This window comes from Echinops telfairi, unplaced genomic scaffold (assembly GCF_000313985.2).
Source record: "Echinops telfairi isolate 266 unplaced genomic scaffold, ASM31398v2 ScPeMD7_655;HRSCAF=1070, whole genome shotgun sequence".
Classification (NCBI taxonomy): Eukaryota; Metazoa; Chordata; class Mammalia; order Afrosoricida; family Tenrecidae; genus Echinops; species Echinops telfairi.
In genome coordinates this window covers 4,299,440-4,323,351 of record NW_022104553.1, presented here as the reverse complement: position 1 = coordinate 4,323,351, position 23,912 = coordinate 4,299,440, and the positions used below count along the sequence as shown (strand labels likewise).

Sequence of the window (23,912 nt, the reverse complement as noted above, 5' to 3'; positions counted from 1 at the left end):
TATATGAATGGAGTTGGGGCTCACTTTTAATTCTAGCCCTGCTATAAGAATGTCTAGTTCTTATGACATGGCCCTGCTTGATGCTCACCCTCATGAAGAGATCACTAAAGATATGGGTGCTACAGCAAAGTGTGGATAAGAGACTAGATCAGTGGTTCTCAACCTTCCTAATGCCGCAACCTCAGGTTGAGGTGAGCCCCAACTATTAAGTTATTTTTGTTGCTACTCCATCACTGTCATTTTGCTACTGTTATGAATCGGGTGATGCCTGTGAAAGGGTTGTTCGACCCCCAAAGGGTCGGGACCCACAGGTTGAGAACTGCTGGACTAGATGGTAACATGGTGCCTGGCTGTCAGAAAGAGTTTCAACTTGGGTCTTAAAGTTTTGTATTCAAACAAACAGCCATTTAAGTGAGGTGTCGATTAAATCCACATGGAAGAAGCACACCAGCCTGTGTGATCCAAGGATTGTAAAGAATAAAATCCAAATATGAAGGCAGAAACAGTATCAGACCTTACATTTTTAACACTATGTTTGCAGAAGGCTCTGGATGACAGTGGTAGCCCAGAATCTATTTGCGGGTTCCACATATGGGTTAAACATCAGGTTATCCCTTCGGACCATACACCAGGAATGTGTATAGCCTTGCAGTCATGCAGAGTGCAGTGGAAAGTAGACTACTGCTGTTACAATTAGGCAAATAAATAAATAACACTTTATCATAGGATTTCCCCTTTAAAACATTTAAATTTTTCTCTAGTTCTTAATATTTTCTGCTTTCTTTTTAGATTGAGGTTTTTCTCTGTTTTAGGTTGGTATTTCTATTGTTGTTGGTTTTGTATGTTTTTCTGTATATGAAATCCAGTATAGGAAAAGCTATAGAGACAGTGACTGCATTAATGGATTCTTGTGAGAGTATGGCCGGGGAGGTTGTGGGGAAATGATTGCTAGTTACAATGAGTACAAGAAAGAAGAAAATATCTAAAATTGATTGTACAACTCTTGTTAACATGATTGAACTATTGAATTGTATGAGATGTGAATTACATGCCAATAAAAATTTTTTAGAAGAAAGGTAGAGTTAGAAAACCAAAATTGAAAAGCACATTCAGCATTTTTCAAGGTCAAAAAACTAAAGGAAAAGGTCAGTATGGAAGAATTATATGGACAAAATACTTAATGGTGCTAGAAGTATCAAAAGAAGATGGGATATACATAGTTAATGAACTCAAAAAATCGGTCAAAAGCCAACCATTTTAGGAGGTGTAGTATATGATCCAGCACTGATGCTACAGGAAGAAAATGTCCTCGCTGCGCTGAAAGCATTAGTGAAAAAAGAACCCAATTCACTGCCATTGCGTCATTTATGACTCATAAGAACCCTATATAGAATTGATAATGCTGTACATCCTCATGAGAGAAAACAACCTTATCTTTCTCCCACTGGTGAAAAGCAAGGTTCCAGGAGTTGATGAAATACCAATTGAGATGTTTCAACAAACAAAGGCAATCCTGTAAATACATAGCCAGCTGACTAGAACAGACCCATATTTGCATGCATGCCAAACAAAGGTGATTCAATTTCAAAATGACCAAACAGTATTTTTGATATACAAGTAACATTTTGCTTAAGAGTATTAAAAAATGGTTTCAGTACATCAACAGACAACTGCTAGGAATTCAGAAGAGAGATGGAAGGAGACATATCATTGTTGTCATGTGGAATCTTGGCTGAAAGCAGAGAATACCAGATGTGTTTATATTGTCTTATATTGACTATGATCCATTATGTGAACTATAAGAAATTATAGATAACATTTAAAAAAAAAAGGAATTCTTGAACCTCATTATGCTCATGCAGAACCTTTACCAAGAGGCAGTAATTTGAACAGAAAAGGTATATGTATATATATATATATATATTCTTATATATGTGTTCTTATATATTATTATGTATTCAACATATATATTGCATGGCTTAAAATCAGAAAAGTGTGTCAGGATTGTATCATTTCGCCATACTTCTATAATAAATATGCTGAGTAAATAATTGGAGATGCTGGACCATAGGAAGAAGAACCAGCATCAGGATTGGAAGCAGACTCAACAATAACCAATGACATGCAATTGACACAAAGGAAGTGAACTGAAGGCACTTACTAGTAAATATAAAAAATTTCAATTAGGATTAAACTTGAGTATTAAAAACAAAACAAACAAAAAAATAGTAACTTTTTACAACTGTCCCAACCAGCAATGCCATGATAGAGAAAAACAATGGAAGTTGTAGGGTATTTCCTTTGATCCACAATCAGTGCCCACCAAGCACCAGCCAAGAAGTCAAATGCTATATTGCATTGACAAATCTGCTGCGAAAGACTTCTTTAAAAGTTTTTAAAAACCAAGTCGGCTCCTTGAATATGTCTGACCCAAACCATAGTATTTTCAATTGCTCCATGTGCATGTGAAAGCTGCACAGTGAGTGAGACGGAAAAATTGGTGCTGAGTTTGGCATATGCAATAAGCCATCAAAATAAAGACCAGTTCTCCTCTTCAGCAAGGCAGCCTCGAAGCAGCTGTAGAGTTGCAGATCTTTGGGAAGGACTCAAATGGGCAAGAACTTTCTTCTCACTGTGGAGCCCTATGACACCACCAAGAACTTCAAACTAAAATGCAGGAAATGCAAGGAAAGCATCGCACCCCGTAAACCCTTCACAGTGGTGCCTGAGGTTTCTAGTAAACAGCTAGGAGATGGCCACACTCTCTCTCATACTACAACATCCAGAGAGAATTCATCCTGTGCCTGATGCTCCATCTGTGTAGTGACATCACCCAGTCTTCCCTGCACCAGCTAATCTAGAAGTACAAGTGCAACAAGATGATCTACTGCAAGTATACACTCATCTTCACCTGTGTTCAGGTAACTGCAACATGAAGTGTGGCCACACCAACAACCTGCCTCCAAGAAGGTCAAATAGGGGCCCCTTTCTGCTGGCTTCCCTGCCAACTGCTGGTGGGTTTCTTGTGAGCCCCATGAGCCTGGGCCCTCATTCACGTCTCACTTCCATTAAACTGAAGCAGTTAAAAAAATTTTTTTTAAGAATGACCAATTCTGTGATGGAAGAAAAACTTCCTTTAGATAGGAATACAGCATAATTCACTCACTCACTTTTAATGTATTACCAGGAGGGGTCAGTGCTTGGAGAAGATATACTTACTAAAGCAGGGGTGAGCAAAAAGAGAAAGACCTTGAATTAGATGGACTGACGTTGTGACTGCAAAAATTGGCTCAAAATTAGCAATGATTATGAGGCTAGCTGAGGACTGAGCTGGTTTATTCTGTTAGACATCAGAGTGTTAAGAGTTGGAACCAACTAGGCAGCATCTAATCACCTCCATGTCTAATGGAAATCTCAGTGCAGAATCAGCTCCAAAGGTAAGATGTTTTTGTAGATTCTACATTTAAATGTTTATTAACTAGGATCAAAACTAAGCTCTGAGCAACAGCAAAGATACCCAAGTCTAAATTTCAGAGTTACACTGACTGCAGAGAACTGCGTGGAAACTGGTTATTCCATGGTGACTTCCATTTACAAACGTCTCCTACATTTTACTTACCACCGACGATTGTGCAGCACCTACTATTGAGAAGTGTAAAAAAGACACAGTCAAAACTCACATTGTGAGAACAAATGATTAGAAATAATTGGAAAGCATTTGATTTTAAATGTGAAAACAGCATAAAAACGTCTAGTGCCATTTTGAAAGTTATGGAATCTGTATTGATCATTGGTAAAGTAAGCTTGAGGAAGATGCCCTGGAGCTATGATGCCATGCTTTCAGTACCCCACTGTGACTTGTAAAGATAGACCAATGTTTAACGTCATCACTCTCTTTACATGAACTGAATTCATTGATATCCAAAGGTGAGTATGACGCTCCCTGGCAGAGGTTTGCTAGTTTCTCAGTAAGCTTCTGAGCCTCTATTTCTGTCTTTTTTTCTTTCTTTTTTCAATAGTCTTAGTGACATGTGATTAAAAATCAAGACATTTAATAGTTCAATCGTATTAAGAAGAGTTTACAACCATCACCAAAATTAATATCAGGACATTTTCTTAACTCTCATACTCATTGTTGTTAGCTCTTCATCTTCCTTCAATTTCCCCTGCCTTGCACCCAGATAGTTATTAATCTAATTGCTGTGATTATAGATTTATGTATCCTAGATTTCATATACAAAAAGTGATACAAAACACAAAACAAAATGGCACAATACATGGCAAAACAAAGCAGAGGAAAACCTCAGTGGAAAAGAAAATATTAAAAACAATTTAACCTTAATGCCATACAAATAGAAATTATTATATTGATAAATTAAAAATCTTTGATAGTCTATTTCTTTTAGTAATGTTGTTAACTTGCTGATATGTATCAACTATGTATTTTTCTGTTTATTGTGTTTAAAACATTTAATGATTAAACCATATTAGATTTGTAATTTTGCTAGATATTTTTAGGATTAGACTAAATGTAAATATTTTGAAAAAATGGATTTAAGAGATACATTTTAAAAAATGAAACATTTTAAAAATGAGCTAAAAGGGAGCTCAAACAATAAGGCATTCCATTTTAACCTAACTACGTCTGCCATAGTCAACTTTACACTTGCTCTCTGTCTCATGGCAAGACTGTTCACATCCCTGGTCTATGGTCAGAGGGGATTTCCCAGAGGCTTACTCCATATGTAGACCCTGCAAATGGATTTTGGGATTTCAATGTCATTCGTAGTCTTCTGCAAACCCAAGTGTTCATAATTTAAACTCTGATACCATTCCTTCCTTAGATTTGGATTTCAATATTTATTCAAAACCCTTGGTTCAGAGTGGGTTGGAAAGTGGGAACCGATTACAAGGAACTATATGTGACCTCCTCCCTGGGGGATGGACAACCGAAAAGTGGGTGAAGGGAGACGTCGGACAGGGCAAGATATGACAAAATACCAATTTATAAATTATCAAGGGTTCGTGAGGGAGGGGGGGAGCTGGAAGGGAGCGGAAAAATGAGGACCTGATGTCAGGGGCTTCAGTGGAGAGCAAATGTTTTGAGAATGATGAGGGCAATGAATGTACAAATGCGCTTTACACAATTGATGTGTGTATGGAATGTGATAAGAGTTGTATGAGCCCCTAATAAAATGATTTAAAAAATTTTAAAAACAAAAAACCCTTGGCTCTCACTGGTAGGTGTGTTTCCTCCATGTGGACTTAGATGATGCCTCACTTAGATGGCTGCTTGTTTGAAAGAAAAAAAAAAGCCTTTAAGACCTCATTTCTTCATCACACTTTACTGTAGCACCCACATCTTCAGTAATCTTTTCATGAGGGTGGGTATTGAGTGAACCTGTTTCTTAAACTGGAAACAAACAAGTCCCGTTACAATTTCTGAGGTTTACAGTAGATCCTGTAAAGAAGATTCAAGGAGATGCTTGGATCACATTTTGCAGTTTCTGTCACAACAGAAACGTAGTAAATGAAAGCTATTCCTCTTACTGAGTAGTGTTTTGTTGAGGATGTAGACTGCCTCAGCCAGCTAGTGACTTTGAGCAAATGACAAGACCAACTCTTTGGCCTCCACTTAACCATAAACTAGAGAATCACTAAGCTCCTTTCCAGATAAAAATGATAGGCATACGAACAAGGCAGAGAACTACCTTCATCATTGTCCTAGATCTTGTGTCTCTGGGGGTATGTGAAGAAGTGAACTTACATGAGCGAATGATGCACAAAAAAGGCTGATTTGCCAGCTGTTATGGTTTTCTGGGGAATGGTACCATGGACCATTTGAAGGTACTGAGAAACTCAGGGCAAGAATGAAAGGGGAAAAGAAGCCAAACTTTCCTCAAGACATCAGAAGGAAAACTGTGAGATTTCTCTGTGAAGAAAGGAGCAAATGGGTTTTTAAACAGGTAAATAACTGTAATAACTAGCAGCATCATGTGATAGAAGGATAGACATGACTCATCACCACCCCTATATACTCATTCTCTGCTTTTTTTATTAGGACACTTCCTGGATTACAGGATGTGATTACCTCTTCCAATTGAAGCGGATTGTTGCCACTACAGAAAGGACCATTATTGTCTGGGATTATAAAGCTCAAGGGAACAGTCAGGTACTGTGCCAAGAGAAATATTCAAAGAAATGAAATACTTTCAAAAACCGGTAGGATTTGAGCAATTCACTTTTTAATTTGCACATCACCTTTTCATATATAAAATTAAAAGATTTAACTTAGTGAACCTTAATTTACCAACTAAGTTCAAATCAGATCAAGTTCAGCACTGATGTTGTACACATCTAATTGAAAATGAAGACCTTTTCAATTTAGTGCATGGTGTATTAATAGCTTTCTTTCTTTCTTTCTTTTTTTTAAGGAAAGAGGCCAATTCTTTCTCCCTTTTATACCCTTCTCTGATTCCATATAATATGTATCTGAAATGTTCATGGGATCAGGTTCAAAGCCTTCTCTCCAGCCCACTTTTATTTCCTCAAAAAAGAATCTTCAAATCAACTGCTTAATTCTGCTTAAAAGGGGTGGGTACTAGTGTGGATTCCTTTCATGACTTGCATAGTCCAAGTCTTTATGAACGTCTAAAGCCTTAAACTCTAATGACTGTAATCTTCCTTCCAGCTCTCTTTCACGCTTGCTTTTCAGTTCCACAGGAACTTCCAGTTCCGTGAAACCACATCTTCCAACCATCACTCGTTACGTTTTCTCTCATGCACCATCCTTTGTGGAATAGCTCAGATGAGGTTATCTTCACCCCCCATTCTCTTAACTCTCCGTATTTCCAAACTCTAGTCCTATGTAGAGGCTATACTCCTTCTGTTATTCACCACAGTCAATCAGTGTTAGGGAAACACACAAAACAACACAATGTGGCATCAGGTCCCACACACTGTAAACACCACTAAGTTCTCAGTGCTTTCTGCCCATTTTCTGTCCTTGTCAGGCTGCTTTCTGAGTCCTCTGGAGTATTCCAAATCTTCATCTCCCTTCTCGGGCCCTCTCTCTCTGCAAATGGCTTTGTTTCTATTTTCCTGAGAAAATTGTTCAATACACTTGTGTTCAGTTAAGTTCTAATTCTTCTATATGTAAATTTAACTAGAAACACACTTCTGTATTTTAAAAAACACTTTTATTGGCATATAACTCACATATCATACAATTCAATCTTATTAATAAAAGTTACATATTCATCACCACAATCAATTTTAGAAAATTTTCTTCTTTCTTATACTCATTATTATTACCTCTCAATCTCCCCTGCCATGCTTCAAGAGACCATGAATCCAGTTGCTGTCTCTATAGATTGACGTATCATGGATTTTATATGCAGAAAAACATATGAAAACAAAACAACAGAAAATTAACAGCAACAAAGTAAAACAGGGAAAAACCTCAATCAAAAAGAAATGAAAAATATTAAAAAGGAGAGCATATTTTAAATAGGTCAAATGGGAGACAAAATAATAAGGTGTTAAATCCACTCTCCAATGCACCCTGCATGATAGCAGGGCTACTGATATCCCTGGTCAAAAAACAGAGAGAATTTGCCGGAGGTTTAATCCACTACACATTTTTAAAAAACTGAAACAACTATAAAATGGGTCCAAAGGGATATCAAATGATAAGATATTACATTTTAATCTAACTACAACTGCCATAATCAACTTTACAATGATTTGTGTCTGCTAACAAGGTTTTTTCGTTCTTATGGCATGGCCCTGCTTGATGCTCACCCTCATGAACAAATTACTTAAGAGAAGACATGGGTACTATAGCCAAGTGTAGATAAGAAACTAGAGGGTCCCCAGCTGTCAGAAAGAATAGCATCTGGGCCTGAAGCGATGGTGAGAGTGGCGATACCAGGAGGGTGTGTTGGAAAGGGTGAACCGATTTCAGGGATCTACATATAACCTCCTCCCTGGGGGGAGAGACAACAGAAAAGTGGGTGAAGGGAGACGTCAGACAGTGTAAGACATGACAAAATAATAATTTATAAATTATCAAGGGTTCATAGGCGGGGGGTGGGGTGGGGGGGGGACGGGGAAGGAGGGGGAAAAGTAAGGAGCTGATGCCAGGGGCTTAGTTGGAGAGCAAATGTTTTGAGAATGATGAGGGCAATGAATGTACAAATGTGCTTTACATGACTGATGTACATATGGATTGTGATAATAGTTGTATGATCCCCCAATAAAATGATTTAAAAAAATAGCATCTGGGGTCTTAAAGACTCGCCTTAAAACAGGCAACCATCTAACTGAAGCATCAACTAAGTACATGGAAGAAGCACACTATCCCGTGTGATCCAAGGATTGTAAAATCTATAGTCCAAATCCGAAGGAGGGAATGTCATCAGAATTTAAATGGTGCACACCTGGTTTGCCAGAAGGCTATGGAAGCCCAAAATCCATTTGCAGGGTCTCCCCTCCCCCATGGATTAAGCTTCCAGTAAATCCTCTCGGACTGTAGTTATGGGGTGTGAATAGCCTTATCTACTATCTTTCTTTCTTCCTTCTTCCTCTCCTTTCTTCCCCTGAAAATGAAAGATCCTTATATGTGACCCCACCTTTTCTGCCTCCCAGTGGAACATGACGCCATAGCCTTCCCTCTCTATTTTTTGGCATTAACCTCTTCTCCTAGATCCTTCCTTCTCAGCCTCTTTCCCATCTCACTCACCTAATTCAGAGTCTAAAGGAAAGATCACCTCTTCATTGTGGCCTTTTCTGACTGTAGAATCTAAAACCGCATCTGTGCATAACTCTAGTTATTTTCTCAAGCACATGTCCCATTATTTCATTTTTTATTAAAATTTGAACGGTAGTGTATTAAACAGTCAGTAAAGGAAAGTATTTAGAATGGTATCAGCACAAAGTCAAGAAATTTGTTTTGTTCAACATATCTAAAACTGACTTCTTTTTTAACTTCAATCATTCCCTTCTCCCCAAATGGTTTCTCTTCCACTGTATTAGGTAACTGGATCACAATCTACTCAATAGATCAGGAAATGCCAAAAATGCAGGTCATATCTTGATTTTGCTTCTTCTCATTACTATATACACTTCTGATTAGTATTCACCAACCTCCCGAGCATGAGTTCATCATATCCCTCGGTGTTCTCTTATGGAGGTACCTTGCCTTCTAGCAGGAGTCTCGAAGATGCAGTGATTATGCATTGGGCTGCGAACCAGTTGGTCATCAATTTCAAACCTGCCAGCTGCTCTACGGGAGAAAGTCGAGGCTATCCATTACCATAAAGAGTTATAGTCTTGGAAACCCACAGAGGCAGTTGAACCTGTCTTATAAGGTCACTGTGAGGTACAATCAACTCAACAGAGTTTGGTTGCTTTTTGCCTTTAAGCAATCTTCATCACTGCCTTCCTCCAATGCCACAATTCCTGAATTTACTTTAAGGCTTCTTTTGAGGACATTGTTCACAGTGTTTCAATTTCTTCTTTATGACGACCTGGTAAATACTTTCTCTTGTCTGAGCTACCTTCTTGTTTATCCTTAAATACATCTTCTGCAAATCACAGAACTTATGATATATATTTTTCCCTCTGTTGGTAGTTCATAAAAAATAAACACTCATTCAACTTTCATGCACTAAACCCATGGCCTTTATGCATTCCTTATTTTGTATGATTTCCCCATTACTTTTCTTTATTCAAATTTCTAGCACTACTGTTTTTTAAGTTTTTGTCTTCTTTTATATTACGCACATACTAAAAGCTATATGCCTACTTTGAGATAGGTTTTGGTTATTATTTGTATTAAGTTGATTTCATCATATGGGAACCCCGTGTGTGTCGAGTAGAACTTGACTTCATCAGGTGCTCAGAGGTGTGCCCTTTTGGGAGCAGGTGTCCAGAGCTATCTTCTGAGAGACTTCTGCATGAGTTCAAATGAACCCCTTTACATATCGATGTTTAAATGCCACTGAGATACAGTGTGCTTTTGCTAAGTGGCACCAAGTCAGTTCCAATACATAGGGGCCATGTGTGTAAGAGTACAAAACACTGCACAATCATGTACATCCTTAAAATTGTCGTTTCAGTCCCTTGTTGCAGCCACCAACTAATCCATCTTGTGGAGCATTTTCCTCTTTTTTGAAAACTCCTACATCAGGAATGGCCCCTCCTGATATGTCCAAAGTATTTGAGGTGAAGTTTCACTCTCCTTACCTTTATGGAATATTCTGACTGTATTTCTTATAACACAAGAGTTCTTTGTTCTTCTAACAAATGTTTTCAGGTTTGTGGGTGTTGTTGTTTTGTGGGGTTTTTGCCAACAACATTATTCAAATACATCAATTCTTCTCCAATATTCCTATTCATTCTCCAACTTTCACTTGCATATGATGTGATTGAAAAGACCATGGTTTGGGTCAGGCACAACTTAGTCCTCAAAATGACATCCTTGCTCTTAAGCACTTTAAAAAGGTCTTATTCAGCAGATCTGTCTAATGCATTATGCTGTTGATTTCTTGACTACTACTTTCTTGACCCTTGATTCAAGTAAAATGAAGACTTGACAATGTCATTATTTTCTTGACTCTCCATGATATTGCCTATTGGTCTATTTGTGAGGATTTGGGTTTACACAGGATTGTAATCCATTCTGTGATCTGCAGTATGATTTTTATCAGCAAGTGCTTCAAGTCCAAGTGCTTGACTTCCAGCAAGCAAGCATACCACAGGTTATTCATGAGCCTTTCTCCAATCCAGTCTTCCTTGGTCATTGTGAGGCAATTGAAAGTATCATGACTTTGGCGAGGTACACCCTAGTCTTCAAAGTAAGGTCCTTGCTCTTCAACACTTTGAGGAGTTCTTGTGCAGCAAATCTGACCAGTGCAATAAGTCATTGCCTTTGGGAACATTGATTGTGGGCCCCCCAAAATGAAATCTCTGACAAATTAGATCTTTGTTCTGTTTATCATGCTGTTGTCTGTTGGTTTAATTGTGAGGATTTTTGTTTTCTTTACATTGATTTTGCTATCCGGACTGAAGGTGGTAGTGTTTGATAATCATTGACAAGGGCTTCAAGTTCTCTTTGCTATCAACAAGCAAACTTAGGTCATCTGCATATCGCAGGTTGCTAATGTACCTCTTTCCAATCCTGATGTCTCATTCTTATTCATATAGTACAGCTTCTCAGATAACTTGCTGGGCAAACAGACTAAGCAAGCATGGGGAAAGGATACAATGCTAAAGCACACCTACCCTGATTTTAAAACTACAGGGTATTTCCTTATACTGTTCAAAGGACTGCTTCTTGTTTCAGGGATAGGCTCCACATTAGCTCAATGCACTGTTCTGGAATTCCTATTCTTCTCAATATGATCCATAGGTTATTATGGTTCACCTAATTCAATACCTTTGCATAGTCAATAAAACACAAGTATATATCACTTTGGCATTCTCTTGTTTGAGCCAAGCTTCAACTTATATGAGCAGTTATATCCCTTAGTCTACATCCATTTCTATATCTGTCTTGAATTTCTGAAAACCATCTGTCAACATTCTGCTGTAGTTATTTTTGAATTATTTTTAGCAGAATTTTACTTGAGTGTGATATTAATGATGTTAAATAATTTCCACATTCTGTTGGGTCACTTACCTTTGGAATGGGCACCAACGTGGATCCTTTCCAGTGTTGACCAGGTAGCATCTTCCAGCTTTCTTGCTATAGATGAGTGAGTGCTTTTGGTGCTTCATTAGATTGTTGAAATTTTTCAATTGGTATTTTAAAAATTCCTACAACCTTGTTTTTTGCTACTACCTTCAGTGCACATTTGAGTTCAAATGATAGGGACAGTATTTACTAAACAAAGTAACAACTCAATGAAAATATTTTTCTCTTTCCAGGAGAACTATTTCGTTATAAAGCCCATGGATCACTGCCTCCTCTGTGTTTGCGTTGTGCCGTTGCCAGACCAGGTCTGCCGAGATGACATCCTCTTGGGAGATGATGGTGGCTTTGTGACTAGATTCACAGTAAATAGTGATGACTTTGGACTAAAGCAGGCAAAATCCAAAAAAAAGTTTCAAAATCAGGTCTTAGATTCAAAGAATTTTAAAAGGTAAGCACATCATATATGTCCTTCAGTTATTTTAATAGTATGGGGTATGTGACTATTTACTAGAATGTAAGTATTTTAAAATAATCCCCATGCAAAAGAAGTGTACACAGAATTCAAAGAAAAGTTTAATATATATATAGATGTTAAAAATGTTTGCACATCAAACCAAGACCCTACTGTTGTTGATTCCAACTCATAATGACCCCATAGGACAGAGTGGAAGAGTTACATAGGGTTTCTGAGACCCTTAATGGGAGCAAATGAAATTATAATATTTTTTAAGTAACAAATTAAGATAACATTTTATAACAAATATAACAGACAATGGGTTAATATACTTCAATAGGTGTTGTAGTCCAAATAACAATTCATCTAGAGAACAAAAGGCAAAGACCATAAGTAGATGATTCACATATATGCGCACACAACACAAATGGTCAATAAACATTTCAAAATGCTCATCAGACAAAAATACTAAAAAGAAATATCTGGAGATTAGGCAGCTGAGATTGGTTTTCTACATTCTCTTTATAATCACTCTATCTTTGAAGTTTTAACAAATAAGAGTGTATTACTTTTATTAGCAGAAAAACAGATATTTCCATCGCAGTATCTTCTTCCTCTAGGCCACACTGGCTTCAGTAATGGGCTCAGGCACAGGAACCACTGTGGGGATAGCACAAGACCAGGCATTGTTTCATTCTGTGTGCATTGGGTTGCTTTAGATTGGAACCTACTAGGTGGTACCTAACGAAAATAACAGTAATGAAAGTAAGTTAAAGTGAAATATGTTTTCATCCATAAAAATAGGAGAAAATAAAAATTGATGGTGTTCTGATAAGAAAGTTATAATTCATTGTTGATGGAAGTGTGACTTGGATCAATATTTAAGGAAAATAATATGGGAACACACATTACATGTCTTAATAAATTTCCTATTACAGTTGCACTAGGAAATGATAGATTTTGTGTCAACTTGGCTGGGCCAATATTCTCAGTGGTTTTGTAGTTAAGACACAAACATTCCATGTAATGTGATCTAACACAATGTAATCACTTCCGTATGAACCATCAGTTGTAAGAAGATTATTACAGTATGCTACACCCTTATTCAGATCACAGCCCTGATCATTCAAGTGAAATACAATTTTATCAGGGTTGTAGCCTGATTCAATATAAATGAATGCTATGGAAAAGCTTGCTTGCATTTTCGGAATTGTTTCTCAAAGATGATTGGTTGTATGGTCACTGATAACTCTACCTCCATTCGCTCTACCTGAACTAGTAAAGAGAGTGCTGTTAATCCATGTGTAAACTGGCGATGATAATTCACAAAGTATCACCACCAACATATGATGTATTTTGTAAGAAGCAAGGCTCTGGATGATCATATGTTTGATTTTTTTCTGCAGTTTTGTCAGGATAAGTATAGGGAAGCTGGTTGGATGTACTAGTTGCAATAGACAAAGTGGTAAAGGGAAAAAGATGAACTCAGGTGTTTGGAGTACCAGCTCAAGCACTGTAAAAAAACCCTCAAAGTTTCTACTTGTGTCTTGGAAGAAAATTTTATTTCTTTTAGTAACAGGGCTGATATTACCAAAAATGAAAACCCAGGGTCTAACTGTAAGAGTGAATGAGTTACAATGTCAGCTGAATTCCGAAAATCAAATGATGTCTGATGTGAAAGTTCAGGCACTGACTGGGAAGAAATGGAGTTCTAAAACTTTGGGTGGGGCCAACTGAACAGATGGTAAATAAGATGGGGACATTGGGTCACTAAACTCTACTTAATCCTTCAACAAACATCACCACTTCCACCTGAAGAGATGCCTGACTGCCCCCTTGCCTGCAAACCTATTATTGGTAAAACAATTGTGTCATTCATCCACATTTGAGGAGATTAACCCAACTGTACATGCTGACATGACACCTGGGACATTGTCTGGAGCACCAATTAAGGCAAATGTCTCAGAGGAAATTTCTGTTTTTCCGAGGAAACTCCCTCCCCACCCATTAGTGTTTCTAGACCAAATGGTGACCTAGGAAGAGGAACACTGGACTCAAAGAAACCTGGAGAATATGTGTGGGGATGGTTCCTAAGGCTGTGGAATAATGAGCCAAGGAACCTGAGGTTGGATCCGTTTGAGTTTATTGACATGGGCCCAACAAGGACAGTGTCTCCATTCATTGTTTTCGCTCAAGAGGTTTAGAAATGATCGGTAATGTTTATTTGCTTGGTTTTATTGAAGCATAGATTACATGATAGCCTACAATTGGTCATGCTGAAGTACCAGACCTTGGTATACTGGAAAATCAGGTTTCTAAAGGCTTAGGAAAATTGTCATATTAGAGTGGATTTATCAGAATAGACCGGAAGACCCATATTTTGAACATCCACAACTTTTACCACCACAACAAGGAACAAATTTGTGAAGGGAACCCCAGCATCTCTGAAGACAGCTGGGATTTTATTTTATGTAAATCAGAATTGGCAGTGGGAACTGCCCTAATTGAATGAAAACACTTAACTACAATGGGGCTGATTGGGCCTTTGATGGTAGGGGCCAAGTGACTGCACTCAGTTGTTGGGGACATGGTAGGTATGGTTGTCATACTTCTGTAGAGTCAGAGTAGTAATCACGATAGTCTGACATCTATGGATACATGGCACGTATGGACTTCAGCACTCCCTGGGAGTTAAATAGATAGGAAATCTACTAAATAGTTACTTGATCTGTTCAAGTGGAAGAATTCTAGGTCATGTCAGATGAACAGCAACCTAATTTACATTGTCAGAATAGTTGTATGAGCCCCAATAAAATGATTTTTAAAAATTGTCAGAATAGAGAGTCATAGTCTCTAAGTTTCCAGACTTGAATTGATTAACAAACCCGACACCACTTGAGGAAGGACATAATTACATCACCAAAAATTTATACTCTTAGTCTCTCCCACCTTAAAAGGGATCTAAGTTCCTTTAGATCACCCCCAAAGAGTGATCATTGGTGAAATAGAAATAACCAGATGTTTCATGGATCCTTAGGCACTGGATCTGAATTGACACTAATCTCAGGAGCTCAGAAATTATTTGAAGGCCCATCAGTCAGAGCAGGGTCAAAATATTCATGGTGTCTTGACTCAGCTTCATCTCACAATGGGTCCACCAATGCATCCCATCGCTATTTTCACAGTTTTAGGATTCATCATTGGAATAGATAAACTCAGCAAATGCAGAACCTCCAAATTGGGTCCCTGGCTTGTGAAATAAGGCCTATTATGGTAGGAAAAGTCAAGTGAATGTCATTAGAACTACCCCTAGCTAGAAATCTGAGAGAAATACTGCATTCCTGCAATTGCAGAGATTAGTGCCATAATCTAGGTTTTGAGGGATATAGGAGTTATGGTTCCCACACATTGTTGTTGTTAGATGCCCTTGAATCTATTCCAACTCACAGCAGCCCTGTGTACAACAAAAATAAACACTTCTCCATCCTGCACATCCTTGTGGTTGTTGCTATGTTTCAGTGCATTGTTGTGGCCCCCATGTCAGTTCATCTTGTGGAGGGGCTTTCTGTTTGTCACTGCCCCTTGGGGTTCTCCTGATAACATGTCCAAACTATGTAGGGCAAAATCTTCCCACCTTTCCTTCTAATGAGCATTCTGGCTGTGCTTCTTCCAAGACCGATTTGTTTATTCTCTGGCAGTCCAGGGCACTTTCAATATTTTGGCCAACACTACAGTTTGCATGTATTCATTCCTTTTCAGTTTCATTATTCCTTGTCATCTATCAGATGCACATGAGGCAACTGAAACTACTATGACTTGGATCAAGTGCACTTTCATCCTAAAAGTGACACCTTTACTCTTCGACGTGATAAAGGGATCTTGTGCAGCAGATTTCTCTGATGCAATCCATCATTTGCTTTCTTGACTGCTGCTTCATGAGAATATTAATTGTAGATGCAATTGAATTAAAATTTTCTGACAACTACAATCCTTTGTCCATTCACCACAGATCTTGATTTTCATCAGCAAGTGCTTCAGTTTCTCTTCCGTGACAGCAAGCAAGGTTGTATCATCTGCATATCTCAGGTTATTAATAAGCTTCCTTCCAATCCTGATGCCACATTCTTCATATTGTCCAGCTTCTCGGATTATTTTCTCATCATACAAATTGAATAAGTGTGGTGAAAGGATACAACCCTGATGCACAATCTTTCTGATTTTAAGCTTTAGTTTTGTTTGAAAGACTGCTTCTTGGCCCAAGTTCAGTTTCCACATGAGCACAATGAAGTGTTCTGGAGTTTCCATTCTTCCCAACATTTTTTAGGATGCACAAAATTGAATACCTTGTCATCATCAATAAAACACAAGTAAACATCTTTCTAGTATTCTCGGCTTTCATCAAAGATTCATTGGATATTAAAAATATCTCCCCTGTTAAGCCCTCTTCTAAATCTAGCTATTACTGTTACTGTTGTTTAATGATCATCACAAAATTTCACTTACCTGTGATATTAATGATATTGTTCAATACTTTTTGCATTCCTGTAGGCTACCTTTCTTTGGGTGGGCACAAATCTGGATCTCTTCTATTGGGTTGACTTTGCAGTTTCTTCTTAACACCAGTATATCTTCATTTGATTTTCCTATTTGGCTTGTGTCAAATAGCTGAGTTTAATGAGAATCTTGGACAATTGCAATGTATTATCATAAATTAAACCAGCTGTGACTCCAACTACAGCTGCTATTGTGGTTGTGGTTTCATTGCTTGAGGAAACTAACACTTCTCCTGGTACCTGGTGTGCAACTATTTATCTGGCCAATGTCTTTGTTGCTATACCACTTTCAAAGGGTCATTAAATGGGCAAGTACAACAATACACTCTCTCCATCCTACCTCAGAGTTATATCAGATCTGTATTACTGTGTCAACATTTAGTTGACAGGGACCTTGCTTTCCTTTCCTTTCCATGCTGGTCCATTACCTTAATGACAGTATATTGATTGGACCTAGTAAGAAGGTAGTACCCTGTTTCCCCGAAAATAAGACAGTGTCTTATATTAATTTTTGCTCCCAAAGATGTGCTAGGTCTTATTTTCAGGGGATGTCTTATTTTTCCATGAAGAAGAATATGGTACACTTCTTGTTTATTGTTTTATTAAAAGAGACCTCGCACTTCCTGTCTGCTCTGGCTGCACTGCGGCCAACAGTGAGCTGCGCAGCAGCACTCGCCGCTATGGTCCAGAGTCCAGAGTTACGGTAGCTTCAGGGGGGCTTATTTTCAGGGAGGTCTTATTTTCGAGGGGATGCCTTATATTTCAGCGAGAGGCAAAACTGTGAGTAGGTCTTATTTTCGGGGGATGTCTTACTTTCAGGGAAACACGGTATCAATGACTCCAGACTTACTGGTCAAACACCTGAGTGCTCCAAAAACAAAACCAAACTCACTGTCATTGAGTAAATTCCCACTTATTGCGACCCTGTAGCACAGAGAAGAACTGCCCTTGTAAGTTTCTGAGACTGTGGTTTTTTACAGTAGAAAGCCCGTCTTTCTCCTGAGAAATGGCTAGTGATCTTGAACTGCTGACTTTGTGATGGTTAGCCCAAAATGTAGCCACTATGCTACAAGGTGGGAAATGAATATGGAAAAAAGTCAGATACCTGACACTTCAGTTAAATTTTTATAAGTTCAATAGTGTGGGACATGTTGTGATATTCCTACTAGAGTGAAGGATGTTATTGCTATTGCTCCTTTCCACAAGGAAAAAGGAGGTATAACACCTCATGGGCATCTTCGGATTCGGGAGGCAGCATATCCTTCATTTGGTTATATTACAATGTCCTATTTATCAAGTAACTCAAAAAGCAACTAGTTTTCACTGGGGCCCAAAGCAAGAGGTTCAGACTGCTGTGCAAGTTGGTCTACCACATGGACCTTTTGATCTTCCTAATCCAACGGTGCTTGACGTGTCAGTGGCTGATAGAGATGCAGTTGGGAGTCTTTGGCAAACTCCTAATGACGAATCATAACACAGGCCCGTGAGATTTTGGAACAAATCCTTGCCATACTCTGCAGATAACTACTCCCTTTCTGAGAATCTGCTCTTGGTCTGTTGTTGGGCCTTAGGAGAGGCTGAATGTCTCACCGTGAGCCAAAAAGTCACCATGCTGTATGAGCTGCTTCACATAGAGTGGTTATTGTTTGACTGTGGTGAAATGGAATTGTTTAAAATGCCTTTTCTATCCATTTCTCTCTAACTCCCACCAAATGATTGCGAGGGACCGTGCAAATAATGTGTAGAGGACTATCACTCAGGGGTTGGTCAGTTTTGCCATCCTCTGGATATGAGAGCCATCTCAGAAGCTGGACAAGAGAGAATCCTTGGAACATCAAGAAAGACCAGTCACTAGTGGGTGCGTGTGCAAAATACCTGCATAAATTGGCAGTGGCGCCAGAAGCTGCAACACTGAGACCAGAGACGGTAATACTGTAAGGCACAGGTCCCAAACAAAGAGACCATGTGAGTAAGAAAGAGGCTAAGAACCACAGAAACATGCAATCTGTCAGCTGAGAAGACACAATCCTGTGGACCAGGGACTGTATCCTTAATTCTTTCTGGTCCTGGCTTTTGGTAAACTGCTAACTTCTTTAATGAACCCCCATCATCATGACTGTTGTCTGAGTTCTGTGTGGCCATTGCAACAGATTATGGGACAAGACAGAGCATGGGAGGAACAGTGTCAACATAAGGTAAACAAAGGAATGAGGCTGGATGCATGATTGACCTCTGCTTTTGGCTTGGGTCTTGGTATGGAGTTAGATTCTTCTTCTTCCGGGTGTAGCTAGAGGAGAACAGATGTGGCCCCTGTGCCGTTTTCTCACCGAGTTATAAAATTGGATATGCACGGCAGCCCTCCCTCATTACATGGAAGTGGTATAGACCAGCTGTGCTTGAGCAAGACCTGAAGTTACAAGGAAGTACATGAAAAGGTGACCCAAATGTCCGGTCTTCCTTCTCCCAGCCTGCACCTAGGGCCTCATGGAGTTCCTTATGGTCAGTTGACTGACAAAGGAGAAAACGCCTACTTATTCTACAGATTGTTCTGTATGACATGTCCACTCAAAAGTGGACAGCAGCAACAGTCCCTTTCTGGGACCTCTCTGGATGGTAGTGGTGAAGGGAAATCCTCTCTATGGACAGGACTTCAAGTGATACACTTGGTCATCAATTGGAAGTACATGGTGAGACAGGCTGCGGCCAATGGTTTGCCTGGATGATTGGAAAATTGCTGACAAGGAGGTGTGGGGAAGAGGTACATGTAGAGACCTTTCTGAATGAGGCAAAATAGTGAAGATAATTATGTGCCATGTGAATGCTCACCACAGGGTTAATTCTGCAGAGGAAAATTTTAACCATCAAGTGGATAGGATGACATGTTCAATAGAAGCAATGGACCCATAACTATGGTGGCAGGGATTGAGGCTATGCGTGGGTTCAGCAACATGGATTTCCACCACCAAGGCAGACTTGGATACTGAAACCACTGTGTGTCCACCGATCTATCAACAACAGAGATCAACCCTGGGTCCTCTATTTGGGATCATTTCTCAGGGAGATTAACCAGCATATTGGTGTTAGGTTGATTACATCAGACCACTCCTATAATGGAAAGGGAAGTGCTTGGACCTTAATGGAATAAACACTTACTCTAGATACAGATTTGCCTTTCATTCATACCGAGCTTCTCCCAAAACTATTGCCTGTAGACTTGCAGGATGCCTGCAAATGATTCACCTAGCATTGCCTTGGATTAAGGGACTCATTTCACAACAAACATGGTGTGGGAATGGACCCATCTTCATGGAATTCACTGGTCTTACCATGTTCCCAATCATCCTGAGGCAGTTGGCTTGATGGTACAATGGAATAGTCTTCTAAAGACACAGTCAGAACCTCCCCCGCCCCGCCAGGTGGCAATACCTTGCAGAATTGGGACAATGTTCTCCAGGAAGGTATATATACTTTACACCAGTGTCCAATGTACGGTGCTGTTTCTGCAGTGGCCCAAAACTGGGTGTTCACAATTTGAGCTCTGATTTCCTTTTTTCTCTTTACACAGTAGATATTTTTTAATCTCACTAAAATATTGGACTTGCCTAATATTGGTATGTTGCTCTGTATAACATCAAGAATTTCATTCTAATTATAATACACTCTCAAATGCTCTAAGGATAAATACTGAGGCCTTAATCTTCTTACTGAGATGTGTACCACTATGTAGAAATGATCAAAAGTTCTCTTTTACTTCATTTACATTGTGTGTGTGTGTGTGTGTGTGTGTGTGTGTAATGAGATTTGAGGTGTTTGAGGAATCTGGTAGTAAAGATTTGTGTTAATTTACATTAGTTCTTATAGATGATTATTTACAATTATGTAAATTATTTAAATTCTTTGAGGTGAAGATATACACTCTTACAGCAATTTTCTGGCACGGGAATGACCAGGCAGCACTCTCGGAGTGGTTGAAAGAGGATTTTAGCAGCAACCCAGCCAAACTCACGTTCTAAAGATCTGGGTCCTGAGTAAGGAGTGAGAACAGATTATAAAGGTCTTGGACCAGGAGCCCAGAAGTGGTTACAGAAACAGAAGGAAGGGTTATCTGTGTACAGACATGGCAGTTCATTTGTTGCTGGCGGGAACTTGGCAGTGGGAGGAATTTTGAACATAGGGGATACTCTATGCAAGAGCAGCTAGACCAGGAACTTCTAGATTTCCTTCGCCGATACCATAGGCCTTCAAAGAGTTCCTAGGAAAATAGAATTAAGGCTTTCTCATACTTGTCAGAATGACATGTATCAAGGCGAAAGGGAAGCCATTATGAAAGTTATCCAGAAGTTGACACCAAACTAGTGCTGAATGGGTGGGGCAATATGGAAAACATTATACCAATTAAAGAAAGACATGGCCAGATTCCAGAGCCACACAATAAGTGCAATCTTGCACAGCAAAAAGCAAACCCCAAAATCCTTTTTCACTCCATTAGTTACATATTGTAGAATTTCCCTGCAGTGAATTGTACGCAAGTCTGTTTCTCAACTGGAGTCTAAGCTCCTTAGGTCTTGGGATTTTTAACTTCATCTTTTCTTCCTGACACCTTAGAACAGGTACTCAATAAATATTGGTTAAGAAGAATACAAATGTGCCACTATACACAAGTAAAAATAATATCATGAAAAGGGATACTTAAGATTCAGAAATGAATTTTGAAACAGAAGGGTGGAGCCTTCTAAATCTAACCCTCTAATTCAAATGTCCTGTGAATGAATGGGCAATTCTCTGGCGAATAATTGAAGGCTTCTTTAGCCTCACCACCAATAATCTGAGATTATAAATTTTCCAGTTCTCCATTTAAAAATATTTGAATAAATTGAGGCATAAGGTATAAAATAGTAAGAAGTAGAACCATCCATTTGAGTAATTCAGAAATTTTTCATTAAAGTAAGGCTAATAGTCCCTGGATGGTAGGAATGATTTGTTTTGTATTTGGCTGCTAAGTGATACCTTTACTGATTCAAATCCACTTAGTGGTGCTACAGAAGGAAGGTATAGAGCTCTACTAAATCTGCTTCTGAAAGACCACAGCTATTGAAAACAATATTAACATACATGCGGACACCATGAGTTGAAATTGACTCAATGGTAATGGGTTTTAAAAGGGGGCTAATATTGGAATGGGATCTTTATAGATTATTCCTTTAATTCTGAATCTGTAGTGGAAATTTTTAAGTTGTTTTTCCTTTTAAATATCCGCCATTTAATGAAAATTTTGTAAAACAGCTAAAATGTGATATGTAAGACTTACACATCCAGGCTTTACTACAGTTCAGAGTTACTTTTAATTAAAAGTCAAAATGAAACATCCACTAGAAATTCAGCATGATGTTTGAGTGTAACTAACAAAACCTTTTTCTTTGTTTTTAATTCTCAGTATTAAAAGAAAGTTACATAACGACTGGGTTATGAAAATCAGATATATTCCAGCTCTAAGTTGCTTTGGATCCTGCTCCTTAGATACTATTCATTCATTAGTTTTGGATTCCTTGAAGAGACTTGAGGATAATTTGTAAGTACAAAAATTTACTTATGCACTGTGTTAGTCTGGGTTAGCTAGAGAAACAAATCCAGAGACATTTATATATGTGTAAGAGAGAGTTTTTCAAAGAGTAATTGTATATTAAAAAACATTCCGGCCCAATCCAGATCAAATATGTAAGCCCAATATTAGCCCATATGTCCGATACCAGTTTATAAATTCTTCAGGCTCACGCAACACATGTAATGATGCTGAATGCAAGAAGATCACAGGCCTGTGGTGGAAAGTCTTGTGGATCCAGTGGCAGTGGAAGCTTCTAAGTGCTGGCGTGAGTCTGCACATGGCTCCTCCAGCTCTAGGGCTCTGGCTGGGGTCAGAGTGGCTCCATGTATCTTGTCAGCAGGAAGATGAAACAGAGAGATTGTGTGTCTTGCCTCTAGAGAGGAAGACAGGAGTTCCCAGCATCCTCAGGAGAAGGCCATGCCCACACAGAGGCCTCAGTGCTATGACCTGAGTGACAGGCTGGACTCCACCCCTTCACAAGTTGACAGGAGATTATGTAACTGCCACATATACATCATGAGCATTCTGTGACTTTGAGATGTTTCAGCCCATGGCAGCCTGAGAGTGTTTTTTCAAACTAGGTTTTAGGAAAATCAGGTGTTAATAACTATTCCATTTATTGTTGTAGGTGCCGTTGAGTTGGTTCCAACTCATAGTGACCCTATGCACAAAAGAAAAAACACTGCCTGGTCTGTGCCATCCTCACAATGTCCTATGCTTGAGCCCATTGTTCAGCCACTGGGTCCACCCCTCTCCTTGAGGGCCTTCCTCTTTTTCACTACCCCTCTCCTTTACCAAGCATGGTAGCCTTCTTCAAGGACTAGTCTCTCTCGATAACATGTCCAAGTACGTAAAATGAAATCTCAGCGCACTCTGGCCATACTTCTACCAAGAGAGATAAGTTTGTCCTTTCAGCAGCCCATGATATTTTCTTTTTCTTTTTCTTTTTTCTTTCAATATTCTTCGCCAGACCGCAATTCAAATGCACCTATTTTTCTTTGGTCTTCCTTATTTAATGTCCAACTTGCACATGCATATGAGACTATTGAAAATGCTGTGGCTTGGATCAGGTGCACCTTAGCCTTCAAAGTAACCTTGCTTTACAACACACTAAAGGGAACCTGTGCAGCAGATTTGCCTAATACTGTGTGCCTTTTGTCTTTTGACTGTTGCTTCCATGAGCGTTGCTTGTGCCTCCAAACAAAACAAAATCCTTGACAATTTTAATCTTTCATGCATTTATCCTGATGTTACCTATTAGTCTAGGTCGTGAGGATTTGGGTCTTCTTTACATGGAGTTTCAATCCATACTTAAGGTCCTTGACCTTCATCAGCAAGTACCTCATGTCCTCTTCACTTTCATCAAGAAAGTTGTGACATCTGCATATCACAGATTGTGAATAAGCCTTGCAGCCCTTCTGATGTATATTATCCAGTTTTTCTGATCATTTGTTCAGCATACAGATTGAAAAAAATATGGTGAGAGGATACAATGCCAAAGAACATCTTTCTAGATTTTAAACCACTCCGTGTTCTCTTGTTCAAGTTCTACATAAGCACAATGAGTTATTCTGGAATACCCATTCATAATAACCCATTATGTAT

The 23,912-nt window shown here is 38.9% G+C and overlaps 1 protein-coding gene across 1 annotated transcript in view; it reads left to right on the top strand.

The window, feature by feature from the left end:
* Positions 1–23,912, top strand: part of WDR64 (WD repeat domain 64) — a 253,246-nt gene that overhangs the window by 60,563 nt on the left and 168,771 nt on the right. Inside the window, exons 6-8 of the mRNA XM_030886170.1 lie at positions 6,062–6,172; positions 11,932–12,146; positions 22,140–22,274. Coding sequence (XP_030742030.1) covers positions 6,062–6,172; positions 11,932–12,146; positions 22,140–22,274 — 461 coding nt within the window. The remainder of the gene's footprint in view (positions 1–6,061; positions 6,173–11,931; positions 12,147–22,139; positions 22,275–23,912) is intronic.